Raw genomic sequence first — 22,597 nt, forward strand, 5'->3', positions numbered from 1 at the left:
TTTTTTTAGTTTTTTTCTTGTTTTGAATTAATGCTAAAGCCAAGGTTCGAATCTGGAACCTCTCGAACATAGAACCTGGAACATAACGCTTTACCAATTCAGCTACTTCTGGTTGAATACATTCGTTTTTGAATTGGTATATGATGAAATAATTCAGACGTCATATGTGGACAAACACGACGTCAGTCAACAGACAGACACACAAACAAACAACTTATTTATATATATATATATACTAGCTGTTGGGGTGCCCCCCCAAGCCCCCCCCAAGCGCGTAATTCGTTACGCGCCATATTAGTTACGCGCCATTGTAGTTGTGTCCCTGTGTCCCACCTGTGAATATAGATAGATTTATATATGTGTTTAAAACTACGTAAAAATTGCGAATATACAACATTCTTGGCTTTCCCACTACTGGGAGCTTTCCGTTTCCAATTGCCAGCAATTGATCTGAAAATGTTTGACCAGAGTCATCGTTTTGCAATCGGACACGCATATTTGTAGTTAATTTTAATATTTTTACGTGTGCCCATAAATTAGAATTTTTCAGGCAAGCATTCATTTCGTCTGCAGGAGTTCAACTACGTAAAAATTGCGAATATACAACATTCTTGGCTTTCCCATTGTCTGTGCATATACAAAGCCGTATGTACTAATAATGACGTCATATGCAAACGCTCCTTTTACAAACAAACAAACATGCATACACACAACTCGTTTTTATATAGATAGATAGATAGATAGATACAATACAAATTAACTGCGTAAAACTTGCGAATATACAACATTCTTCGCTGCCCAATTGTCGCTGCATATAAATAGATTGTCAGTTTTACCGACCCTCGAACATGCAACGTACAATTGTCCATGGGAAAAACAATCAGTATTAAGATCTATACCACATTTTTCTAATGATTGACCTTGATCTTTGTTAATGGTGATTGCAAATGCTAATCGAATTGGGAATTGCAATCTTTTAAATTGAAAAGTAAGATCCGAGGGGAATCATGAGAATGCGAGGAATAAGAACAGCCTCACCCTCAAAAGGCCCTGTCAAGATTGTGGCCTCTATTAGGTTTTCAATTGTTTTTTTTTACGGCAAGTCGCGTGCCATTGCGAGGCTTTGGTGGGTTGATATTTCTTAAAAGTATTATTGGTACGCCTATTTTTAGTTGTAGCATGTGTGGTGGAAACCCTGAAAGATCTATGGAATTTAAAAATTCAGATGGATAATTAATTGCTTCATTTGGTTCCAAAACTGTGTCGACTGACTTATAAAAGACTGCCTGGTCTCGAATCTTGGCCAAAACAATATTGTTGATTTCGTGAACGTCAATATTTTTGGGTGCGAGAATCGCTCTTTTAGCCATTTATTATTTTTATAATTTTTTAGAATATTCGGAAATACTTTTTCAATCAATTCATTTTTGGACGTCACTAAATTACTGAAATCAGCAGGTAGTTGTATACGTCCTGAAATTGAGTCTACTGGGAGCTTTCTGTTTCCAATTGCCAGCAATTGATCTGAAAATGTTTGACCAGAGTCATCGTTTTGCAATCGGACACACATATTTGTAGTTAATTTTAATATTTTTACGTGTGCCCATAAATTAGAATTTTTCAGGCAAGCATTCATTTCGTCTGCAGGAGTTGATCTAGGTATTATAGGTAATGTTTGCCTGAAATCTCCCGCAAGCAATATTAATGTGGTGCCAAAGGGTTTCGACTTCCCTCTCAAATCTTTCAAGCATTGATCCAGAGCCTCGAGCGATTTTTTGTGTGCCATTGTGCACTCATCCCAAATAATAAGTTTGCATTGCTGCAATACTTTACCCATCCCAGATGATTTGGAAATATTGCAAGTGGGAGTTTCTGTTGAATGCAAATTCAGAGGCAATTTCAAAGCGGAATGAGCAGTTCTTCCACCAGGCAGCAATGTTGCGGCTATTCCGGACGACGCAATTGCCAACGCTATATCATTTTTTGATCGAATTGATGCCAGAATCAGTTTTATCATAAACGTTTTACCAGTACCTCCTGGCGCATCCAAAAAGAAAATTTCTCCAACGTTGTTATCGACACAATGCATTATCGTATCATAAATGTCTTTTTGTTCCGACGTTAACTTGGAAATGTTATTTTGTACATACGACAATAGATCACTCGTACTGTAACTTTGTTCACGATCCAATTCTACACATGTCGAAATAGCAGCGATACGGTTAGGTGAGGGCATTCCCAAATCCTGAAGAGGTTTGTTTGCCATACGTACGCACAAATCTTCTATAATAACTAAAGTGTAGTTATAAATTTCTGATGTAAAATCAAAAGTCATATCTGACGTCTCTAACTGTTTTCGATGGAGTATATCTTCGGACATTTTTGACTTATATTTTTCCCATAACTCTGTAGGAGCTGATGGAGAGCAAGTTGTTAAAATGATGCCAAACAATGCACGAATTTGACTTGGGATTGACGTTTCGCACGCGTCATCGATGCAGTTATCCCAGTGTTGGTCATTCTCCAAAAAATTCAGAGCTTGGCATGCACTACGGTAAGTGTCATGTATAGTACCGTTTACAGTTCTCACATACTCAAAGGATGTCGGACCGGGTACATTCACCAAAAGCAGGCGTAGAAAGAAGCATTCATGTTGATTGGGGTGAACGGTGTAGAGTCTTCCTATCGTGGTATCTTTGAAGATGGTAGGTTGGCCGTCGACTGACTTACCCTGTTTTCGACGTGCAAATACTTTATTTTTAGTATTCCACGTGTAATACGAAGGCACTTCAGTATACAGCAGTTTTTTTGCAAAAGAATCATTTTTGCAAAGCGAAAAAAAGCTGTTAATTTTGTATCCGGTGGATTCAGGGCTCTTTAATGCACGTTGGTTTCCGAGAAATAAACACGTTGACCATTCTGTAAATGTACCGCTAAGTGAACAACAGCTGGACTACGTTCATGTATCGGAAATGAAAGAATTCGCCAAACAGCTTCATTACTGCTTATGTATCTTCCAGCCTGATATTGTACGATTTCGTCGAAATTGTACGATTTCGTCGAATTTATTGTACGATTTCGTCGAAATCAACGTTTATGTGTGCATTAAATGTTTTTGATAATAATGGGGAATATGGAACAACCCACTGGTTATCTACTTCGATGGTGGTACCGTTACGCTTCTTTATTATTGCTGTTTTACCGACATCTTCAGTAGATCTTCTTCTATATTGTGGGTAACCATCATTGCCAGTAATTGTGTTGGATACTAAAAGTCGAGGATATTGCTTTGTGCACCTTCCTTTGGCCATGCATGGTGAATTTTCGTTCAGTGCACCGCAAGGTCCATGTATCATATTTTTTACAATAATATCAACCCCTTATCGACATTTTTATCAGGTATTTCAGCGGAAATCACATAATCAATTTCGTTCGAAGTAATTTTTTTATGTAGCCAGATTAGTATATCTGCGTGTGGCAAACCTCGTTTTTGTCATTCCACTGAGTAAATCCAGCATCGCACTGACCCAAACACTTCAAGTTTTACTATGTAGTTTATCAGTGATTTCAACTTTTGCCGGAAGACACGGGCCGTAATGTCATGCCTATGAACCGCCGATTGTCCTTGAAGTAAAAGCTGCAGTATCTCGTCCCAAGATTGATTACATGTAAATGTAATAAATAAATCTGGACGACCATAGAGACGAACATACGCAATAGCATCTTGAGCATATTCATGCATATGACGGGGACTGCCAGCATATGACGAAGGTAAAATTGTTAATCTTCCAACGTTTGTGGCATTACCGTCATTTATAACTGCATCTCGCAAATGAATGTATTGTTCAGAGCGGAGCATGGTCTGATTCAGGCCGATATATAGCAAACGTTCTGATTCATTTTAGCATACATATCAACGAGAAATTGGTGAAACAATTCACGGCATTTTAAAATATAATTTTCTTCATCCTGCCGAATCATTAGTCTATAGGAATAATAATGCATTGCACTGCATTTCTTATTCATTTCTTTGTTAGTGGCTGGATTCATCAATTTAATATTAAAGTGATAGCCGTCGGCTCCATCCCAAAAAATGATAGGATATTGTAGGGCATCGTAGCATCGATGAGTTTCAGCAATTCTTAACAACTGAGCGTTTCGCTTATGAAGAATAATATCTCGAGGTAAAAACTGATCACCGACCATAACGATTGCCACTTCGTCGATAGCTGTAGCATTGTATCTACGCACATGTTGGCCAGGAGGCGTTTTGTCAGCGGAAATAACAATTTTATGCGTATCATTAGGCATCAAATCGATGGCTGTTTTGAACAGACGCACTAAATTATTATTTTCGTGGAAAAGATTTTGCAATTTGGAAACGATTGTCCTTTCAACGTTGGGAGAAATTTCGCAACGTGCATTCAATTCAGAATTTCTATCACTGATGAAGTACAATTGTAAAAATTTATGATTCTCGCCTGAGAATGGTAGAAGGGACCCTGCTCTATGATAAATTTGCCCTTTTACTTTGAAAGTAGACATAAATTGATCTGGATTTTCGATTTGGGCTCCAAACGACGCCATTCGGAAACATGAGTTGTATTTTCTGAGTTGTGACAAACGCTTAGATTCTGACGTAGTTCCAGTAAGGAAAGTCTTCAATGGCTCTGGTGGTGCAGCCAATAGAGGAAGTTTAACTTTTCCTGAGGCGCAACACATTCCCATTGTTTCACCATTGAATTTCAAGGCCTTGCAATAGGGACAAATTTTAGACATTGTCCCGATTTGAACACATCTACTCAAGCTATAATCATCGACTGGGCTGTACCTGAATGCCAGGCGATAACTTTCAGGTTGCTCTGATTCCTTGGCACGCTCTCTTTTCTTACTTTCTCTATCAGCAGCAAGCCTGATTTCTTGCTGTTTTTGTGATTCCTCGGCACGCCTTCTTTTTTCACTTTCTCTTTTAGCAGCAAGTCTGCTTTCGCGTTGCTCTGGTAGTTCCTCGGCACGCTTTCTGTTCTTTCTTTCTCTATCAGCCTCAAACCTGTTTCCTTGCTGTTCTTTTGAATCCTCGGAACGCTTTCTTTTCTGAATTTCTCTATCAGCAGCAAGTTTTTTGGCATAGACTCTTTGAGCATCTTCATCGGCTTTTGCCATTGTAAGTTCATCAGTCATTTTAAACTTAAACATTAATAGATTTCTACGTGAACATATATGTCCTAAATATCTTTAATGACGTCACCGTCATAGCAAAAATGACGACAACTAACTTCATGGCGTCAGTCGACACAGAAACATGACGTCACCTGACAGACACACAGACAGACAACTTATTTTTATATATATAGAAGATATATAAGATAGATAGATTTCCCGTGTCCCGGTGTCCCGGTCGTCATTTATATCCCGGCGTCCCGTTCTGTATATACATTCGTTTTTGAACTGGTATATGATGAAATAAATTTTTAGTTTTTTGTCCTTTTTTCTTTTTAGTTTTTTTTTGGTTTTTACCTTTTTCTAGCTTTTTAGTTTTTTTTCTTTTTTCTTTTTAGTTTTTTCTTTTTACCTTCTTTTTAGTTTTTGTTGTTATTTTTCTTTTTTTAGTTTTTTCGTAGTTTTTACCTTTTTTAGTTTTTTCTTCTTTTGTATTAATGCTAAAGCCAAGGTTCGAACCTGGAACCTCTCGGACCTAAAACCTGGAACTTAACGCTTTACCAACTCAGCTACATCGGCTTGAATACATTTACCTTTTTTATATTTTTTTATTTTTACTTTTTTAGTTTTCCTTTTCTCCTTTATTTTTTGGTTTGTTTTTGGTTTTTCTTTTTTAGTTTTTAGTTTTTTTTTAGTTTTTTTAGTTTTTAGTTTTTTTTTCTTTTTATTTTGCTAAAGCCGAGGTTCGAACCTGGAACCTCTCGGACCAAGAATCTGGAACATACCGCTTTGCCAACTCAGCTACTTCGGATTGAATACATTCGTTTTTGAATTGGTATATGATGAAATAATTCAGACGTCATATGCAGACAGTGACGTCACTCGACAGACAGACAGACAACTTATCAACAAAATTGATTCCTTTAAATAGTTGGGCAACATGTTCCACACCTCAGCACCGATATGTCATAATGGCAGTACACCTCTATGGCTGTGGCGCGTTTCTGATAATTAGTAAATTATTTGCAGATGAAGCTGTTAGGTATGAATGATATTCTAAAGCTGTTTGAAATATTTTAGGTTGTCTTAGTCCAAGTGGAACTAAAAAATTAATACACAAGTGAACCAAACTTACAACTTGGAGCATAGATATTATAGGAACATTCAGAACTTTTTCCAGGCGGAATGAATTACTTGCAGAGTATTTATATGAAAATAGACTTTTTGCTGCACAATTTTGTATTACTTGGATCTTACGGGCATTATGATTAAACGAATTAGACCAAAGTGCGCATCCATACTCTAAATGTGAAGAAACGAGAGTATAATATAAAGTTTTAAGTGCTTCATGAGGAATGAAGTGCTTTAGTCTATTTAGAATACATATCCCTCCAGAAATTTTAATGGAAAGTGCCCTCACATGACTTCCCTATGTAATCATTTCATCAATAGTTATTTCCAGACAACTGAAATAGGTTACCCTTTCAGTTTCTACATTTCCAAATGAAAGTACATTATTATTTTCAAAATGTTGTAAAACTGAAAACATCATTTATTCTTTTTAAGAAATATTTAATGATAGATGATTCATTCGCAAATAACTAGACAATTGAGCTAAAGTGGTCTTCATAATAGCAAATAGACCATCTAGCGTATACGATTTAAACAGTATTACTGTCTCATTAGCATATATTATTATTATGCAATTAATTATAAATTCTTTAATGTCAAAAACATGTATTAAGAAAGTAGTGACCCTAGGATCGAACCTTGGAAAACCCCACCTTCTATTTTTCCTTCTAATGACGCTGGTGATCTTAAAACTGCAGTATGCATTCTGTCTTCCCAATACAATTTTATCCATTTTACCATCCGAACCAGAAAGTGTATTTTACTCATTTTTCCTATTAATGCCCCTTGATTAACAGTATCGATAGCGTTCAAAAAATCCACAAAATTGCCGACGTCGTGGATTCAAGATACAAAAATTTCTTAACCTTTATAATAAAATGATATACAGCATGTGCAGTGGAATGACCTTTACAAAAACCATATTAGCTAGACAGTAAAATTCCAGTTTCATATATAAATTTTGTCATTCTTTCATGCATTACTTTTTCAAATAGTTTAGAGAATACCGGTAAAGTTGAAATTTGCCATCACTTTGGCACTTCTATCACTAGTTATCACTGGCACTAGTTATCACTTTGGCACTTATCTCACTTCTTATTTATAGGCGTCATCTGTCTTTTTTTTCTGTTGTTCGGCAACAATTCTTTTTTTAAATTAATTGTTTAGCAGAAAAAGAAAAACGTGACAAACAACTGAGAAAATTGATTGTAATGCTCTTTTTGGTATTCTATCAACTCCCAGGGATTTGAAGACCAAGTGATGTAAATGCTTTTTCTAACTCATGCATTTGTTTTGTATCATAAAATCTGAATGAAAACTGAGTTAACTGTATCAAGCATGTTAATATTTTCAGTTGTTTCAATCGGCCTAGCATTATTATTAATTTGTCAAGATATGCTTAAACCAACATGTGGATAGTACTAAATCAATTAGTACTATCCACATTGTAAAACCTCATCTGGAGAAGTAATAATATTTGGAATTCATTTTTTGAGTTGTATCTTATGAGGTAAAAGTATTCCATTTATTTGTTTTCCATGTTGCTCCTATATTATTCTTATTTAACGAAAAAATTAAATAATAGTAATTTATTTTAAATTCTCGTTTCTTTTTTTCTACAGTTGCCCGGTATTACTTATAAAGTTTGTCATTTCAAAAGGAAAGGAAATTTTATTTTCTTTAGGTAAAGGCTATTCATCCATTTTTGTCATTTTTTTTTTTTATCTCAGCTGCCAACATAAGTGGTTCCAGACAAATGGGTTTTCTAGAATCTTTTTGCTTGGCATTGAAGAATTTTATCCATGAATAAGGAGCTTGCCACGTCAATCTATTTATCTTCGAAAGAAGGATTTTTAGTTTCTTACAATTTTTAGTAGAAAAATTAAAAACATTTCCTACAGGGGTTATGGCAGGTTACCCGTAAACTGCAGCCATTATCATTTTCTTGTTTGTGTAGACTTAATAAAACATAATTTAAAAAGTAATCTGAACCTGGAGAAACAATCAGATAGCACTAAATGGACCTGGATAAACAAGCACGTAGCACGAAGTGACTAACTTAGCCTTGAATGAAGTTACATGGGTTGGGGTAGTAATCGAAGGTACAAAAATAAGCCGATAACATAGCAATTGCCAGTATTATCTCTTCACCATCTTTGCAAAATGGCATGACAACGAATTCAAGTAGCAACCCACCAAAAAGAGAAATCATCAAATATTGACACCGAAAAATAACTTCGTACATAAATGCCTAAGCCACCTTTTCGCATAGAACTATGATTACGAGAATGGAAAACATACCATTGAATTTCAAAAGGAAGATATAAGTGATACTACTGCAGGGCCAACGCAGGGAACTTGGTAGTCAAGAAGCGTCGTTAATTATTAAATATATAAAAATACGTTGTTTGTTAGTGTGTGTCTGTTGACTGACGTCATTATAAGGATTGAGCTGTATGCCTTCATGAAGTTGTTTGTCGACTGACGTCATGTTTGTCGACTGACGAAATTACAGACCGGGACACCGGGACACAAATGACGACCGAGACATAGGGAATATAAATGACAACCGGGACACTCAAAGAGAAATTACAGACTGGGACACAAATAACGACCGGGACAAAGGGAATATAAATGACGACCGGGACACAGGGACACAACTACAACGGGGACGCCAGGGAGCACAGGGGGGATACATAAATGACGACCGGGACACAGGAAATGTTCGATTAGCAAACACCATCAACAAAGCTCAAGGGCAATCATTAGAATAATGAGTTATAGATCTGAATACGGATTGTTTTTACCATGGACAATTATATGTTGCATGTTCAAGAGTCGGTAAACCTGACAATCTATTTATATGCACAGACAATGGGACAGTGAAGAATGTTGTATATTCGCAGTTTTACGTAGTTAAAAACATATATATATATATATATATATATATATATATATATATATATATATATATATATATATATATATATATATATATATATATATCTATAGCTGCAAAACTAACAAAAAAGAAAAACTAAAAAAGAAAAACTAAAAAAGAAACTATATCTATATAAATATATATATAAATAAGTTGTATGTGTGCATGTTTGTTTGTTTGTGGGTTTGCATATGACGTCATTATAAGTATATAAGGCTTTGTATATGACGTCATTATAAGATGACACTACAGACCGGGACACAAATGACGACCGGGACACAGGGAATATAAATGACGACCGGGAAACTCAAAGAGAAATTACAGACCGGGACACCGGGACACAAATGGCAACCGGGAAATTGGGAAACAGGGAATATAAACAACGATCAGGACACTCAAAAGAGAAATTACAGACTGGGACACCGGGACACAAATGACGACTGGGACACAGGGAATATAAATGACGAACGGACACAGGGACACAACTACAACGGGGACGCCGGGGGGCACAGGGGTATATATAAATGACGACGGGGACACAGGGAATGCTCGATTAGCAATCACCATCAACAAACCTCAAGGGCAATCATTAGAATAATGAGGTATAGATCTGAATACGGATTGTTTTTCCCATTGACAATTATATGTTGCATGTTCAAGAGTCGGTAAACCTGACAATCTATTTATAGGCACAGACAATGGGACAGCGAAGAATGTTGTATATTCGCGAGTTTTACGTAGTTAAAAACATATGAATATAACTATCTATATTCACAGGTGAGACACAGGGACATGACTACAATGGCGCGTAACTAACATGGCGCGTAACAACTTACGTGCGCGGGGGCTTGGGGGGCGCGAAGCGCCCCCACCAGCTAAGTGTCGGGGTGGCACGAAGCACCACCCCAACAGCTAGTCCTTAAATAATAATAAATAAAATAGGTGATACTTCCGTTATAAAAGTCACTGTCAGGCCTATTATGTCAAAAGAAAATTTGACTCGATTAGCGCTGTACACAGACTGTCCATAGTTGTTTCTAGCCTCCGAACATTGTAATTGGCAATTTTTAGCGTATTGGGCAATTTTGCAACGCAGATATCACTGGAATTCATGTTCTTGGTTTCTAACTGCGTGTCTTTACTATTTATTTTCATTGGGAACAAGCTGCCGCTGTTCTTCTAACCGCGTGTGTATTTGGTCTTTATTTTCATTTTTGACAACACTGTTGGTGTCGCATATCTTCAAACCGCATGTGTCTTTGCTCTTCGTTTTATTTTTGACACGCCGTTGCTTTGATTCCAACCGTGTTTGTCTTTGTTCTTCATTATCATTTTTGACACGCTCACTCGCTTGGTGTCGGATGTCTTTTAAGCACTTTTGTCTTTGCTCTTCATTTTCATTTTTAACACGGTATAATTGTCGTCTTCGTATATCTTCTAACCGCCCGTGTCTTTGCTCTTTATTTTCATTTTGACATGTTTTTTGGACCTTCCAACAGATATGATATTAAATAAATAACTGTTGCACTGAAAACTCAACAATCTTATTTATGCTATGCATGAGGTCAAATAAGAAAATGCTTATAGGATGTCATAAGAAAAGTTTATATGATGTACTAATATATTACATGACGTCATTTGCAAAAGCCAAAATTTAGGCTCTCAAAGAATTTTTTCAGAATTCTGACCTATCTAGATCTTTCTTATACGATTATATCTCAAGATACCAATTGTTCTGAAAATGTGGAGCCGTTTTTGAGGAAATACATACATACACAATTATTTCTCACTTATAAAAATAGTATATATATAGCCGTTAGGAAATGTATTGGACTCTCAGGGGAGTGTTGAACTAAATCAAAACACGTATGTGCATCCCCGTAATCAAAAGAAAGTATGTCAAGAGTGACTGAGGGTATTAAGAAGGATTTTTCACGGAATGTTGAGGATGACGATCAATTGATCAAAAAAGCAAATAATTCCACGCTAATACTGAGACTGTCATTGCTATTACTACTACCACTGCTACTACCACTACTACTACTGCTGCTACTGCAAGTGCTACTACTACAACTACTACTTCTACTACTAGTACTGCTACTACAGCTACTGCTTTTGTAGCGATTACTTCTAGGGCAGAGGACAATGTGTTACAAATAAGAGGAAGTGTTGAGGGGAAAGTGAAACTAAATAAAAACAGAATAAAAATATATTAGCAGTACCATCACTTAAAAGTGTTTTGAGCTTAGCTTAAGACTTGACAAAGCAATTCAAATTAGCTGCTGTTCGATAATCACAAGGTAAACGGACATTTGTTGGGACAACCAAGCCAAATTTAACGCCATAGTAGCTCATATCAGAAGCAAGAACAACCGAGGGAAAATTTTTCAGATTTTTTTTTTATATATGTGGGTAGGGCTTCCGGAGGAGCATCCACGGGTAATTCGGGCAGGGGTTTGACATACAGTGTGAGCAATATTTCGGTTAAGGGAGTTGACACGAATATTAGTTAATGAATGTTCTTTGAGGAATTTTGTAGCGTGACTTTGAATCATTTGGTCAATTATAGAATCCTTATGATGCGTCTCATTAATTTTAAAAGAAATATACGAGATGTCTTATTTCCTCATTTAAAGTTTTTTTCGTTCGTAGCAAGGACAATTCATATCATTGGGTAAGTAAAACTGTATGACACGAGAACCACCACAATTAGCACACTGTCAAGTTGAATCACAGGGCCGCAATATGCACACTGTGAAGTTTAATCACAGGGCCACAAATATGCGCACATAGAGTCTATAGAGCATCGTGCAAACTTAGGCAACGTTTTAAAATAATCCACATTAATATATAACGTTGAACAACAATTACAGCAGCAGGTCAGAACATTTTTTTAAAACCGGCAACATGCCAAATATGGTACCCAATTTTTAGTTTATCTTAGATTTGATTGATTTTTACTCCATCTTGAATAGAGTATTTCTCTATTCCCAATTGATGAATTTTCTTGTTGTTGTTGTCTTGTTCCTTTATTTCTCTATTTTGTTTCTTCCTTTAAAATTTTAGTATCTTGTTTCTCAAATGTTCCCTCTCCAGCTCGTTGTTCAGCTTATAACTGATTCAGCCTAACATATAAATGTGTTTGGTAATGAAACTAATATAAATCTGTAATTGGTGCTATAATACACCAGACTTTAAACAGAACTAGGAAAAAATGGAGAAACAGAAATTTTTTTCTTACACATTCTTGTTGTTTTCTCTTGTCTGAAAAATTGTTAGCTCCATCCATCTAATACCACCGTCGACCGAATACTCTAAAACGATATCTGCGTTTTCGTTTTTCGGTGCTGGCGAAAAATAGTTAAGGTTGAACTGCAACAAGGGGCTTGAGGTTGTAAAATCTATTGGATGGCTTTCAATGTAGCGGCTACAGTTCTAAAAAAATAAATTTCTAACCACAGAGCCGGTTCTATGGAATAAAACTTATCTACCAAAAATCTGCAGTCAGGGAGTTCTTGTTACAAAATCTTTTAAATGTTTGCTATGATTTTAGGAAAAATAGACTTAAGGTACCCGCAATAAATATGGAATTGTCGGTTGAAATTATGAGAATCTTTGAATTTGCATCCAAAGCAATTAAAATAAAAACGCAAAGAGCACTTTTCAGCCGTGATTGCTAAGGGCTAATCATGGTTGCTGTTACACGCAAGATTGCTGAATGATCACGAGTCAAAAGCATGGGAGGGTTCATGGACCTCAGAGCTCTGATTTAGTGTTTCTCGTAAAAAAATTCAAAAGTTTTCTAAATTTGTAAGAAAAATGAATTAAAAAAGTTAAAATCAAGCTGGTTTTGTGTGAAATTAAATAAAAAAACTAGTTTTTTTAACTGAAAGTAAGGAGCGACATTAAAACTTGAAACGAACAGAAATTACTCCGTATATGAAATGGGTTGTCCCCTCCGCAGTCCCTCGCTCTTTACGCTAAAGTTTGACTCTTTGCCACAATTATACTTTTTAAAACAATGAAAAACTTTAGCGTAAAGAGCGTGGGACTGCGGAGGGGACAACCCATTTCATATACGGAGTAATTTCTGTTCGTTTTAAGTTTTAATGTCGCTCCTTACTTTCAGTTAAAAAAACTAGTGTTTTTTATTTAATTTCTGAACGTTTTTGAATTAATGCATGTTTGATTTTGGCTCTCCGCACATAAATTATTGAAATGAAATTAGTATATTAATTTTTTTTGGCTAAATGGCTTTCTCTTAGTTTTGATCAGACGATTTAGAGAAATAAGGGATGGGGAAGGAGGCCTAGCTGCCCTCCTATTTTTCGGTTCCTTAAAATGGCTACTAGAACTTTCAATATTCAACGAACGTTTTTATTAGTAAAAAATATACGTAACTTAAGAATTAACTTACGTAACAAACTTTTATATTCTTATATTTTTATTATTTGTACGAGGGGGTTTGTACCCTCGTTAATACCTCGCTCTTTACACTAAATCGTAAGTTTTGTCCCAATTCTTTAAGGATGACCCCTGAATCAAAAAGGCCGTAGAATAAATAGTTGAAATCACTAAAAATATTTTAGCATAAAGAGCGAGGTATTTATCTCCTCCTAAATACCTCGCTCTTTATGCTAAAGTATTTTTAGAACCCCTCCTATGCGTAATAATCTCTGTTCGTTTTAAATTTCAATGCTATTCCTTACTTTCATTTGAAAAAACGTTTTCATGTTTATTTTTTCATTGTTTTTTTTTATAGTAATGCTAGAAAATCCTGCGCCCTTTTCATTGAATTTTTCTTCCCCCATGACATATTCCTCAAAGGAAAGATCCTCCCACAAAGCCCTCTCCCATCAACCCCACCCTCCAAACCAAAAAATCCCCATGAAAACGTCTGTACACTTCCCAATAACCATTACTATATGTAAACACTGGTCAAAGTTTGTAACTTGAAGCCCCTCCCTCAGGGATTGTGGGGGAGTAAGTCATTCCCAAAGACATAGTTATTATGGTGTTCGACTATGCTGAACAAAATGGCTATCTTAAAATTTTAATCTGTTGACTTTTGAAAAAAATGAGCATGGGAGGGGGCCTATTTGCCCTCCAATTTTTTTGGTCACTTAATAAAGGCACTAGAACTTTTCATTTCCGTTAGAATGAGCCCTCTCGCGACATTCTAGGACCACTTGGTCGATAAGATGACCCCTGGGAAAAAAAAACAAAAAAAACAACAAACAAATAAACACACACCCGTGATTTGTCTTCTGGCAAAAAATACAAAATTCCACATTTTCTAGATAGGAGCTTGAAATTTTTGCTATAGAGTTCTCTGATATACCGAATGCGATAGCGTTATTTTCGTTAAGATTCTATGATTTTTAGGGGATGTTTCCCCCTTTTTTCCAAAATAGGGTAAATTTTCTCAGGCTCGTAACTTTTGATGACAAAGACTAAATTGATTGAAACTTATATATTTAAAATCAGCATAAAAATCCGATTCTTTTTATATATCTTTTAGCATCGAAATTCCGTATTTTAGAGTTTCGTTTACTATTGAGCCGGGTCGCCCCTTACTACAGTTCCTTACCACGAACTGTTTGAAAAGAAAATAATTCGGTATTTCGGGGCTTCTGACATTATTACTCCTTTGCGGAAGTTCGGCTCAAAATTGAAAAAGGATTATATTTTGTCTCTGGGCCCCTTCCACCTCTTAGTTCGTTTATTTTCCCATTAGTTTTCACCTGTTTTCGCTTTATAGTTGTGTTATCTCTTAGCAGTTTTCTCGTTAGTTGAGTTATGGTTGTGGTTTATATGTTTTATCACTGGTATAGTTGTGTTATTTTCAAATTATACTCCATAATAGAGAGGCTCCGAACACCCAGCATTGTATATTAAGCTCTTAATTTGACATTTTTTTCTAACGTGACCAGATTCGTCCTGCACCCTTTTCATTGAATTTTTTTCCCCCATGGCATATTTCTCCAAGGATAGCCCCCTCCCTCAACCCTACCCCCAAAACCAAAAAAATCCCCTTGAAAATGTCTGTACACTTCCCAATAACCATTATTATATGTAAACACTGGTTGAAGTTTGTAACTTGCAACCCCTCCCCCAGGGACTGTGGGGGAGTAAGTCATCCCCAAAAACATAGTTATTATGATTTTCGACTATGCTAAACAAAATGGCTATCTCAAAATTTTGATTCGTTGACTTTGGGAAAAAAATGAGCGTGGGAGGGGGCCTAGATGCCCTCCAATTTTTTGGTCACTTAAAAAGGGCACTAGAACTTTTCATTTCCGTTAGAATGAGCCCTCTTGCGACATTCTAGGACCACTTGGTCGATACGATGACCCCTGGAAAAAAAAAAACAAACAAATAAACACGCACCCGTGACTTGTCTTCTGGCAAAAAATGCAAAATTCCACATTTTTGTAGATAGGAGCTTGAGACTTCTACAGTAGGGTTCTCTGATACGCTGAATCTGATGGTGTCATTTTTGTTAAGATCCTACGACTTTTAGGGGGTGTTTCCCCCTATTTTCCTAAATAAGGCAAATTTTCTCAGGCTCGTAACTTTTGATGGCTAAGACTAGACTTGATGAAACTTATATATTTAAAATCAACATTAAAATGCAATTCTTTTGATGTAGCTATTGATATCAAAATTCAATTTTTTAGAGTTCTGGTTACTATTGAGCCGGATCGCTCCTTACTACAGTTCGTTACCACGAATTGTTTGAAACTATAGAATTCTCTGAATTCTTAATCAAAACATTTTTCCCAAAACTGCTAAGGATTAAATGATAATTTTAAAAAAATCTAAGTTTAAAAACTTCATCTTAAATAGGTTCTACCCAAAATAACTAGTTAACTGAACCAGAATCTAGAAAAAAATTCTTTAAAATATTCAAGCTGGAGGCAATAAGACAGAAATTAATTTGACAATAAAGATGGCATAGAAAAATAGGCTTTATTAGAGAGTTTAAAACTTTACTCAAAACTATTTCTTAGATTAAATTCTGAAGAAATAAAAATCATTTAACAATAAGGTTGACTTTATAGAATATAGAACTATTAGAATTTATAGAATTTAGAATTTAATTTTTTGAGTTTATAGAACTATTAGGTGAAGAAACTGTGAACCAGGACAAAGGACAAATTCCTCGCAAAATATGCCCCAAAATCTATGACTGAAAATAAAAAAGAATCATCTCAATCCCATTCAACAATAAAAATAGCTCTATGAGAAAAAACCACTCTAATGTACACCCAGGATGTTTTCTTCTAAAATCTAAATTGAAAATAAGTTTAATTAATCTATATATATATATATATATATATATATATATATATATATATATATATATATATATATACTAGCTGTTGGGGTGGCGCTTCGCGCCACCCCAACACCTAGTTGGTGGGGTGCTTCGCGCCCCCCCAAGCCCCCCCGCGCGCGTAAGTCGTTACGCGCCATATTAGTTACGCACCATTGTAGTTATGTCCCTGTGTCCCACCTGTGAATATAAATAGATTTATATATGTGTTTCGAACTACGTAAAAATTGCGAATATACAACATTCTTGGCTTTCCCATTGTCTGTGCATATACAAAGCCGTATGTACTAATAATGACGTCATATGCAAACGCTCTTTTTACAAACAAACAAACATGCATACACACAACTCGTTTTTATATAGATAGATAGATAGATAGATGCAATACAAATTAACTGCGTAAAACTTGCGAATATACAACATTCTTCGCTGTCCAATTGTCGCTGCATATAAATAGATTATCAGGTTTACCGACCCTCGAACATGCAACGTACAATTGTCCATGGGAAAAACAATCAGTATTAAGATCTATACCACATTTTTCTAATGATTGACTTTGAGCTTTGTTAAAGGTGATTGCAAATGCTAATCGAATTGGGAATTGCAATCTTTTAAATTGAAAAGGCAGATCCGTTGGAATCATGGGAATGCGAGGAATAAGAACAGCCTCACCCTCAAAAGGCCCTGTCAAGATTGTGGCCTCTATTAGGTTTTCCATTGTTTTTTTTACGGCAAGTCGAGTGCCATTGCAAAGCTTTGGTGGGTTTATATTTCTTAAAAGTATTATTGGTACGCCTATTTTTAGTTGTAGCACGTGTGGTGGAAACCCTGAAAGATCTATGGAATTTAAAAATTCAGATGGATAATTAACCGCTTCATTTGGTTCCAAAACTGTGTCGACTGACTTGTAAAGGACTGCCTGGTCTCGAATCTTGGTCAAAACAATATTGTTGATTTCGTGGACGTCTATATTTTTGGGTGCGAGAATCGCTCTTTCACTTAGCCATTTATTATTTTTATAATTTTTTAGAATATTCGGAAATACTTTTTCAATCAATTCATTTTTGGGCGTCACTAAATTACAGAAATCAGCAGGTAGTTGTATACGTCCTGAAATTGAGTCTACTGGGAGCTTTCCATTTCCAATTGCCAGCAACTGATCTGAAAATGTTTGACCAGAGTCATCGTTTTGCAATCGGACACGCATATTTGTAGTTAATTTTAATATTTTTACGTGTGCCCATAAATTAGAATTTTTCAGGCAAGCATTCATTTCGTCTGCAGGAGTTGATCTAGGTATTATAGGTAATGTTTGCCTGAAATCTCCCGCAAGCAATATTAATGTGCTGCCAAAGGGTTTCGACTTCCCTCTCAAATCTTTCAAGCATTGATCCAGAGCCTCGAGCGATTTTTTGTGTGCCATTGTGCACTCATCCCAAATAATAAGTTTGCATTGCTGCAATACTTTACCCATCCCAGATGATTTGGAAATATTCCACGTGGGAGTTTCTGTAGAATGCAAATTCAGAGGCAATTTCAAAGCGGAATGAGCAGTTCTTCCACCAGGCAGCAATGTTGCGGCTATTCCGGACGACGCAATTGCCAACGCTATATCATTTTTTGATCGAATTGATGCCAGAATCAGTTTTATCACAAATGTTTTACCAGTACCTCCTGGCGCATCCAAAAAGAAAATTTCTCCAACGTTGTTATCGACACAATGCATTATCGTATCATAAATGTCTTTTTGTTCCGACGTTAACTTGGAAATGTTATTTTGTAGATACGACAATAGATCACTCGTACTGTAACTTTGTTCACGATCCAATTCTACACATGTCGAAACAGCAGCGATACGGTTAGGTGAAGGCATTCTCAAATCCTGAAGAGGTTTGTTTGCCATACGTACGCACAAATCTTCTATAATAACTAAAGTGTAGTTATAAATTTCTGATGTAAAATCAAAAGTCATATGTGACGTCTCTAACTGTTTTCGATGGAGTATATCTTCGGACATTTTTGACTTATATTTTTCCCATAACTCTGTAGGAGCTGATGGAGAGCAAGTTGTTAAAATGATGCCAAACAATGCACGAATTTGACTTGGGGTTGACGTTTCGCACGCGTCATTGATGCAGTTATCCCAGTGTTGGTCATTCTCCAATAAATTCAGAGCTTGGCATGCACTACGGTAAGTGTCATGTATAGTACCGTTTACAGTTCTCAAATACTCAAAGGATGTCGGACCGGGTACATTCACCAAAAGCAGGCGTAGAAAGAAGCATTCATGTTGCTTGGGGTGAACGGTGTAGAGTCTTCCTATCGTGGTATCTTTGAAGATGGTAGGTTGGCCGTCGACTGACTTACCCTGTTTTCGACGTTCAAATACTTTATTTTTAGTATTCCACGTGTAATACGAAGGCACTTCAGTATACAGCAGTTTTTTTGCAAAAGAATCATTTTTGCAAAGCGAAAAAAAAGCTGTTAATGTTGTATCCGGTGGATTCAGGACTCTTTGTTGCACGTTGGTTTCCGTGAAATAAACACGTTGACCATTCTGTAAATGTACCGCTAAGTGAACAACAGCTGGACTACGTTCATGTATCGGAAATGAAAGAATTCGCCAAACAGCTTCATTACTGCTTATGTATCTTCCAGCCTGATATTGTACGATTTCGTCGAAATCTTTGATTTCGGGCTGCAAGCCAAAAACTGCCATGTCACTGCCTTTGTTGACGTATTTACATATGTATTTGATTGCCTTTATGGAGTTACAGTATTCAACGTTTATGTTTGCATTAAATGTTTTTGATAATAATGGGGAATATGGAACAACCCACTGGTTATCTACTTCGATGGTGGTACCGTTACGCTTCTTTATTATTGCTGTTTTACCGCCATCTTCAGTAGATCTTCTTCTATATTGTGGGTAACCATCATTGCCAGTAATTGTGTTTGATAATAAAAGTCGAGGATATTGCTTTGTGCACCTTCCTTTGGCCATGCATGGTGAATTTTCGTTCAGTGCACCGCAAGGTCCATGTATCATATTTTTTACAATAATATCATGTAACCCCTTATCGACATTTTTATCAGGTATTTCAGCGGAAATCACATCATCAATTTCGTTCGAAGTAATTTTTTTATGTAGCCAGATTAGTATATGTGCGTGTGGCAAACCTCGTTTTTGCCATTCCACTGAGTACATCCTGCATCGCACTGACCCAAACACTTCAAGTTTTACTATGTAGTTTATCAGTGATTTCAACTTTTGCCGGAAGACACGGGCCGTAATGTCATGCCTATGAACCGGCGATTGTCCTTGAAGTAAAAGCTGCAGTATCTCGTCCCAAGATTGATTACATGTAAATGTAATAAATAAATCTGGACGACCATAGAGACGAACATACGCAATAGCATCTTGAGCATATTCATGCATATGACGGGGACTGCCAGCATATGACGAAGGTAAAATTGTTAATCTTCCAACGTTTGTGGTATTACCGTCATTTATAACTGCATCTCGCAAATGAATGTATTGTTCAGAGCGGAGCTTTGTCTGATTCAGGCGGATATATAGCAAACGTTCTGATTCAATTTTAGCATACATATCAACGACAAATTGGTGAAACAATTCACGGCATTTTTAAATATAATTTCCTTCATCCTGCCGAATCATTAGTCTATAGGAATAATAATGCATTGCACTGCATTTCTTATTCATTTCTTTGTTAGTGGCTGGATTCATCAATTTAATATTAAAGTGATAGCCGTCGGCTCCATCCCAAAAAATGATAGGATATTGTAGGGCATCGTAGCATCGATGAGTTTCAGCAATTCTTAACAACTGAGTGTTTCGCTTATGAAGAATAATATCTCGAGGTAAAAACTGATCACCGACCATAACGATTGCCACTTCGTCGATAGTTGAAGCATTGTATCTACGCACATGTTGGCCAGGAGGTGTTTTGTCAGCGGAAATAACAATTTTATGCGTATCAGTAGGCATCAAATCGATAGCTGTTTTGAACAGACGCACTAAATTATTATTTTCGTGGAAAAGATGTTGCAATTGGGAAACGATTGTCCTTTCAACGTTGGGAGAAATTTCGCAACGTGCATTCAATTCAGAATTTCTATCACTGATGAAGTACAATTGTAAAAATTTATGATTCTCGCCTGAGAATGGTAGAAGGGACCCTGCTGTATGATAAATTTGCCCTTTTACTTTGAAAGTAGACATAAATTGATCTGGATTTTCGATTTGGGCTACAAACGACGTCATTTGGAAACATGAGTTGTATTTTCTGATTTGTGACAAAAAACGCTTAGATTCTGACGTAGTTCCAGTAAGGAAAGTCTTCAATGGCTCTGGTGGTGCAGCCAATAGAGGAAGTTTAACTTTTCCTGAGGCGCAACACATTCCCATTGTTTCACCATTGAATTTCAAGGCCTTGCAATAGGGACAAATTTTAGACATTTTCCCGATTTGAACACATCTACTCAAGCTATAATCATCGACTGGGTTGTACCTGAATGCCAGGCGATAACTTTCAGGTTGCTCTGATTCCTCGGCACGCTTTCTTTTCTTACTTTCTCTATCAGCAGCAAGCCTGATTTCTTGCTGTTCTTGTGATTCCTCGGCACGCTTTCTTTTCTTACTTTCTCTATCAGCAGCAAGCCTGATTTCTTGCTGTTCTTGTAATTCCTCGGCACGCCTTCTTTTTTCACTTTCTCTTTTAGCAGCAAGTCTGCTTCCGCGTTGCTCTGGTAGTTCCTCGGCACGCTTTATGTTATTTCTTTCTCTATCAGCCTCAAGCCTGTTTCCTTGCTGTTCTTTTGATTCCTCGGCACGCTTTCTGTTCTTTCTTTCTCTATCAGCCTCAAGCCTGTTTCCTTGCTGTTCTTTTGATTCCTCGGCACGCTTTCTGTTCTTTCTTTCTCTATCAGCCTCAAGCCTGTTTCCTTGCTGTTCTTTTGATTCCTCGGCACGCTTTCTTTTCTGACTTTCTCTATCAGCAGCAAGTTTTTTGGCATGGACTCTTTGAGCATCTTCATCGGCTTTTGCCATTGTAGGTTCATCAGTCATTTTAAACTTAAACATTAATAGATTTCTACGTGAACATATGTCTTAAATATCTTGAATGACGTCACCGTCGTAGCAAAAATGACGACAACTAACTTGATGACGTCAGTCAACACAGAAACATGACGTCACCTGACAGACATACAGACACACAGACAGACAACTTATTTTTATATATATAGCTATATATATATATATATATATATATATATATATATATATATATATATATATATATATATATATATATATATATATCTATATATATAAAAATAAGTTGTCTGTCTGTGGATCTGTGGATCAGGTGACGTCATGTTTCTGTGTCGGCTGACGTCATGAAATTAGTTGTCGTCATTTTTGCTTTGATGGTGACATCATTAATGGTATTTAAGACATGCGTTCACGGAAAAATGTTTAATTGTAAAATGACTGAAGGTTCGGCGATATGTACTTCATAGTGACGCTGAAAAATAAAGAAGAAAAAAAAACTGAAAAAATGTAAAAAACTAAAAAAAACTAAAAAGAAAAAACACTCAAAGATAAATTACAGACCGGGACACAAATGACGACCGACACAGAGGGAATATAAATGACGACCAGGAACCTCAAAGAGAAATTACAGACTGGGACACCCGGACACAAATCACGACCGGGAATATAAATGACGACCGGGACGCAGGGACACAACTACAACGGGGACGCCGGGGGCACAGGTGGGATATATAATTGACGACTGAGACACAGGGATTGTTTGAATAGAAATTACAGACCGGGACACCGGGACACAAATGACGACCGGGACACTGGGACACAGGGAATATAAATGACGACCGGGACACTCAAAGAGGAAATACAAACTGGGACACCAGGACACAAATGACGACCGGGACACAGGGAATATAAATGCTATTTATATGCACAGACAATAGGACAGCGAAGA

General features: G+C 36.5%; 1 protein-coding gene across 3 annotated transcripts in view; it reads right to left on the reverse strand.

Annotated features, from left to right (window-relative positions):
- LOC136035685 (reelin-like) overlaps nucleotides 1–22,597 on the reverse strand; it is a 538,294-nt gene that overhangs the window by 134,113 nt on the left and 381,584 nt on the right. For all 3 annotated transcript variants that reach the window (XM_065717615.1, XM_065717614.1, XM_065717616.1), the window contains exon 38: nucleotides 12,474–12,667. In XM_065717615.1, the coding sequence (XP_065573687.1) occupies nucleotides 12,474–12,667 (194 nt within the window). The remainder of the gene's footprint in view (nucleotides 1–12,473; nucleotides 12,668–22,597) is intronic.

Source organism: Artemia franciscana, chromosome 14 (assembly GCF_032884065.1).
Source record: "Artemia franciscana chromosome 14, ASM3288406v1, whole genome shotgun sequence".
NCBI classification, from domain to species: Eukaryota; Metazoa; Arthropoda; class Branchiopoda; order Anostraca; family Artemiidae; genus Artemia; species Artemia franciscana.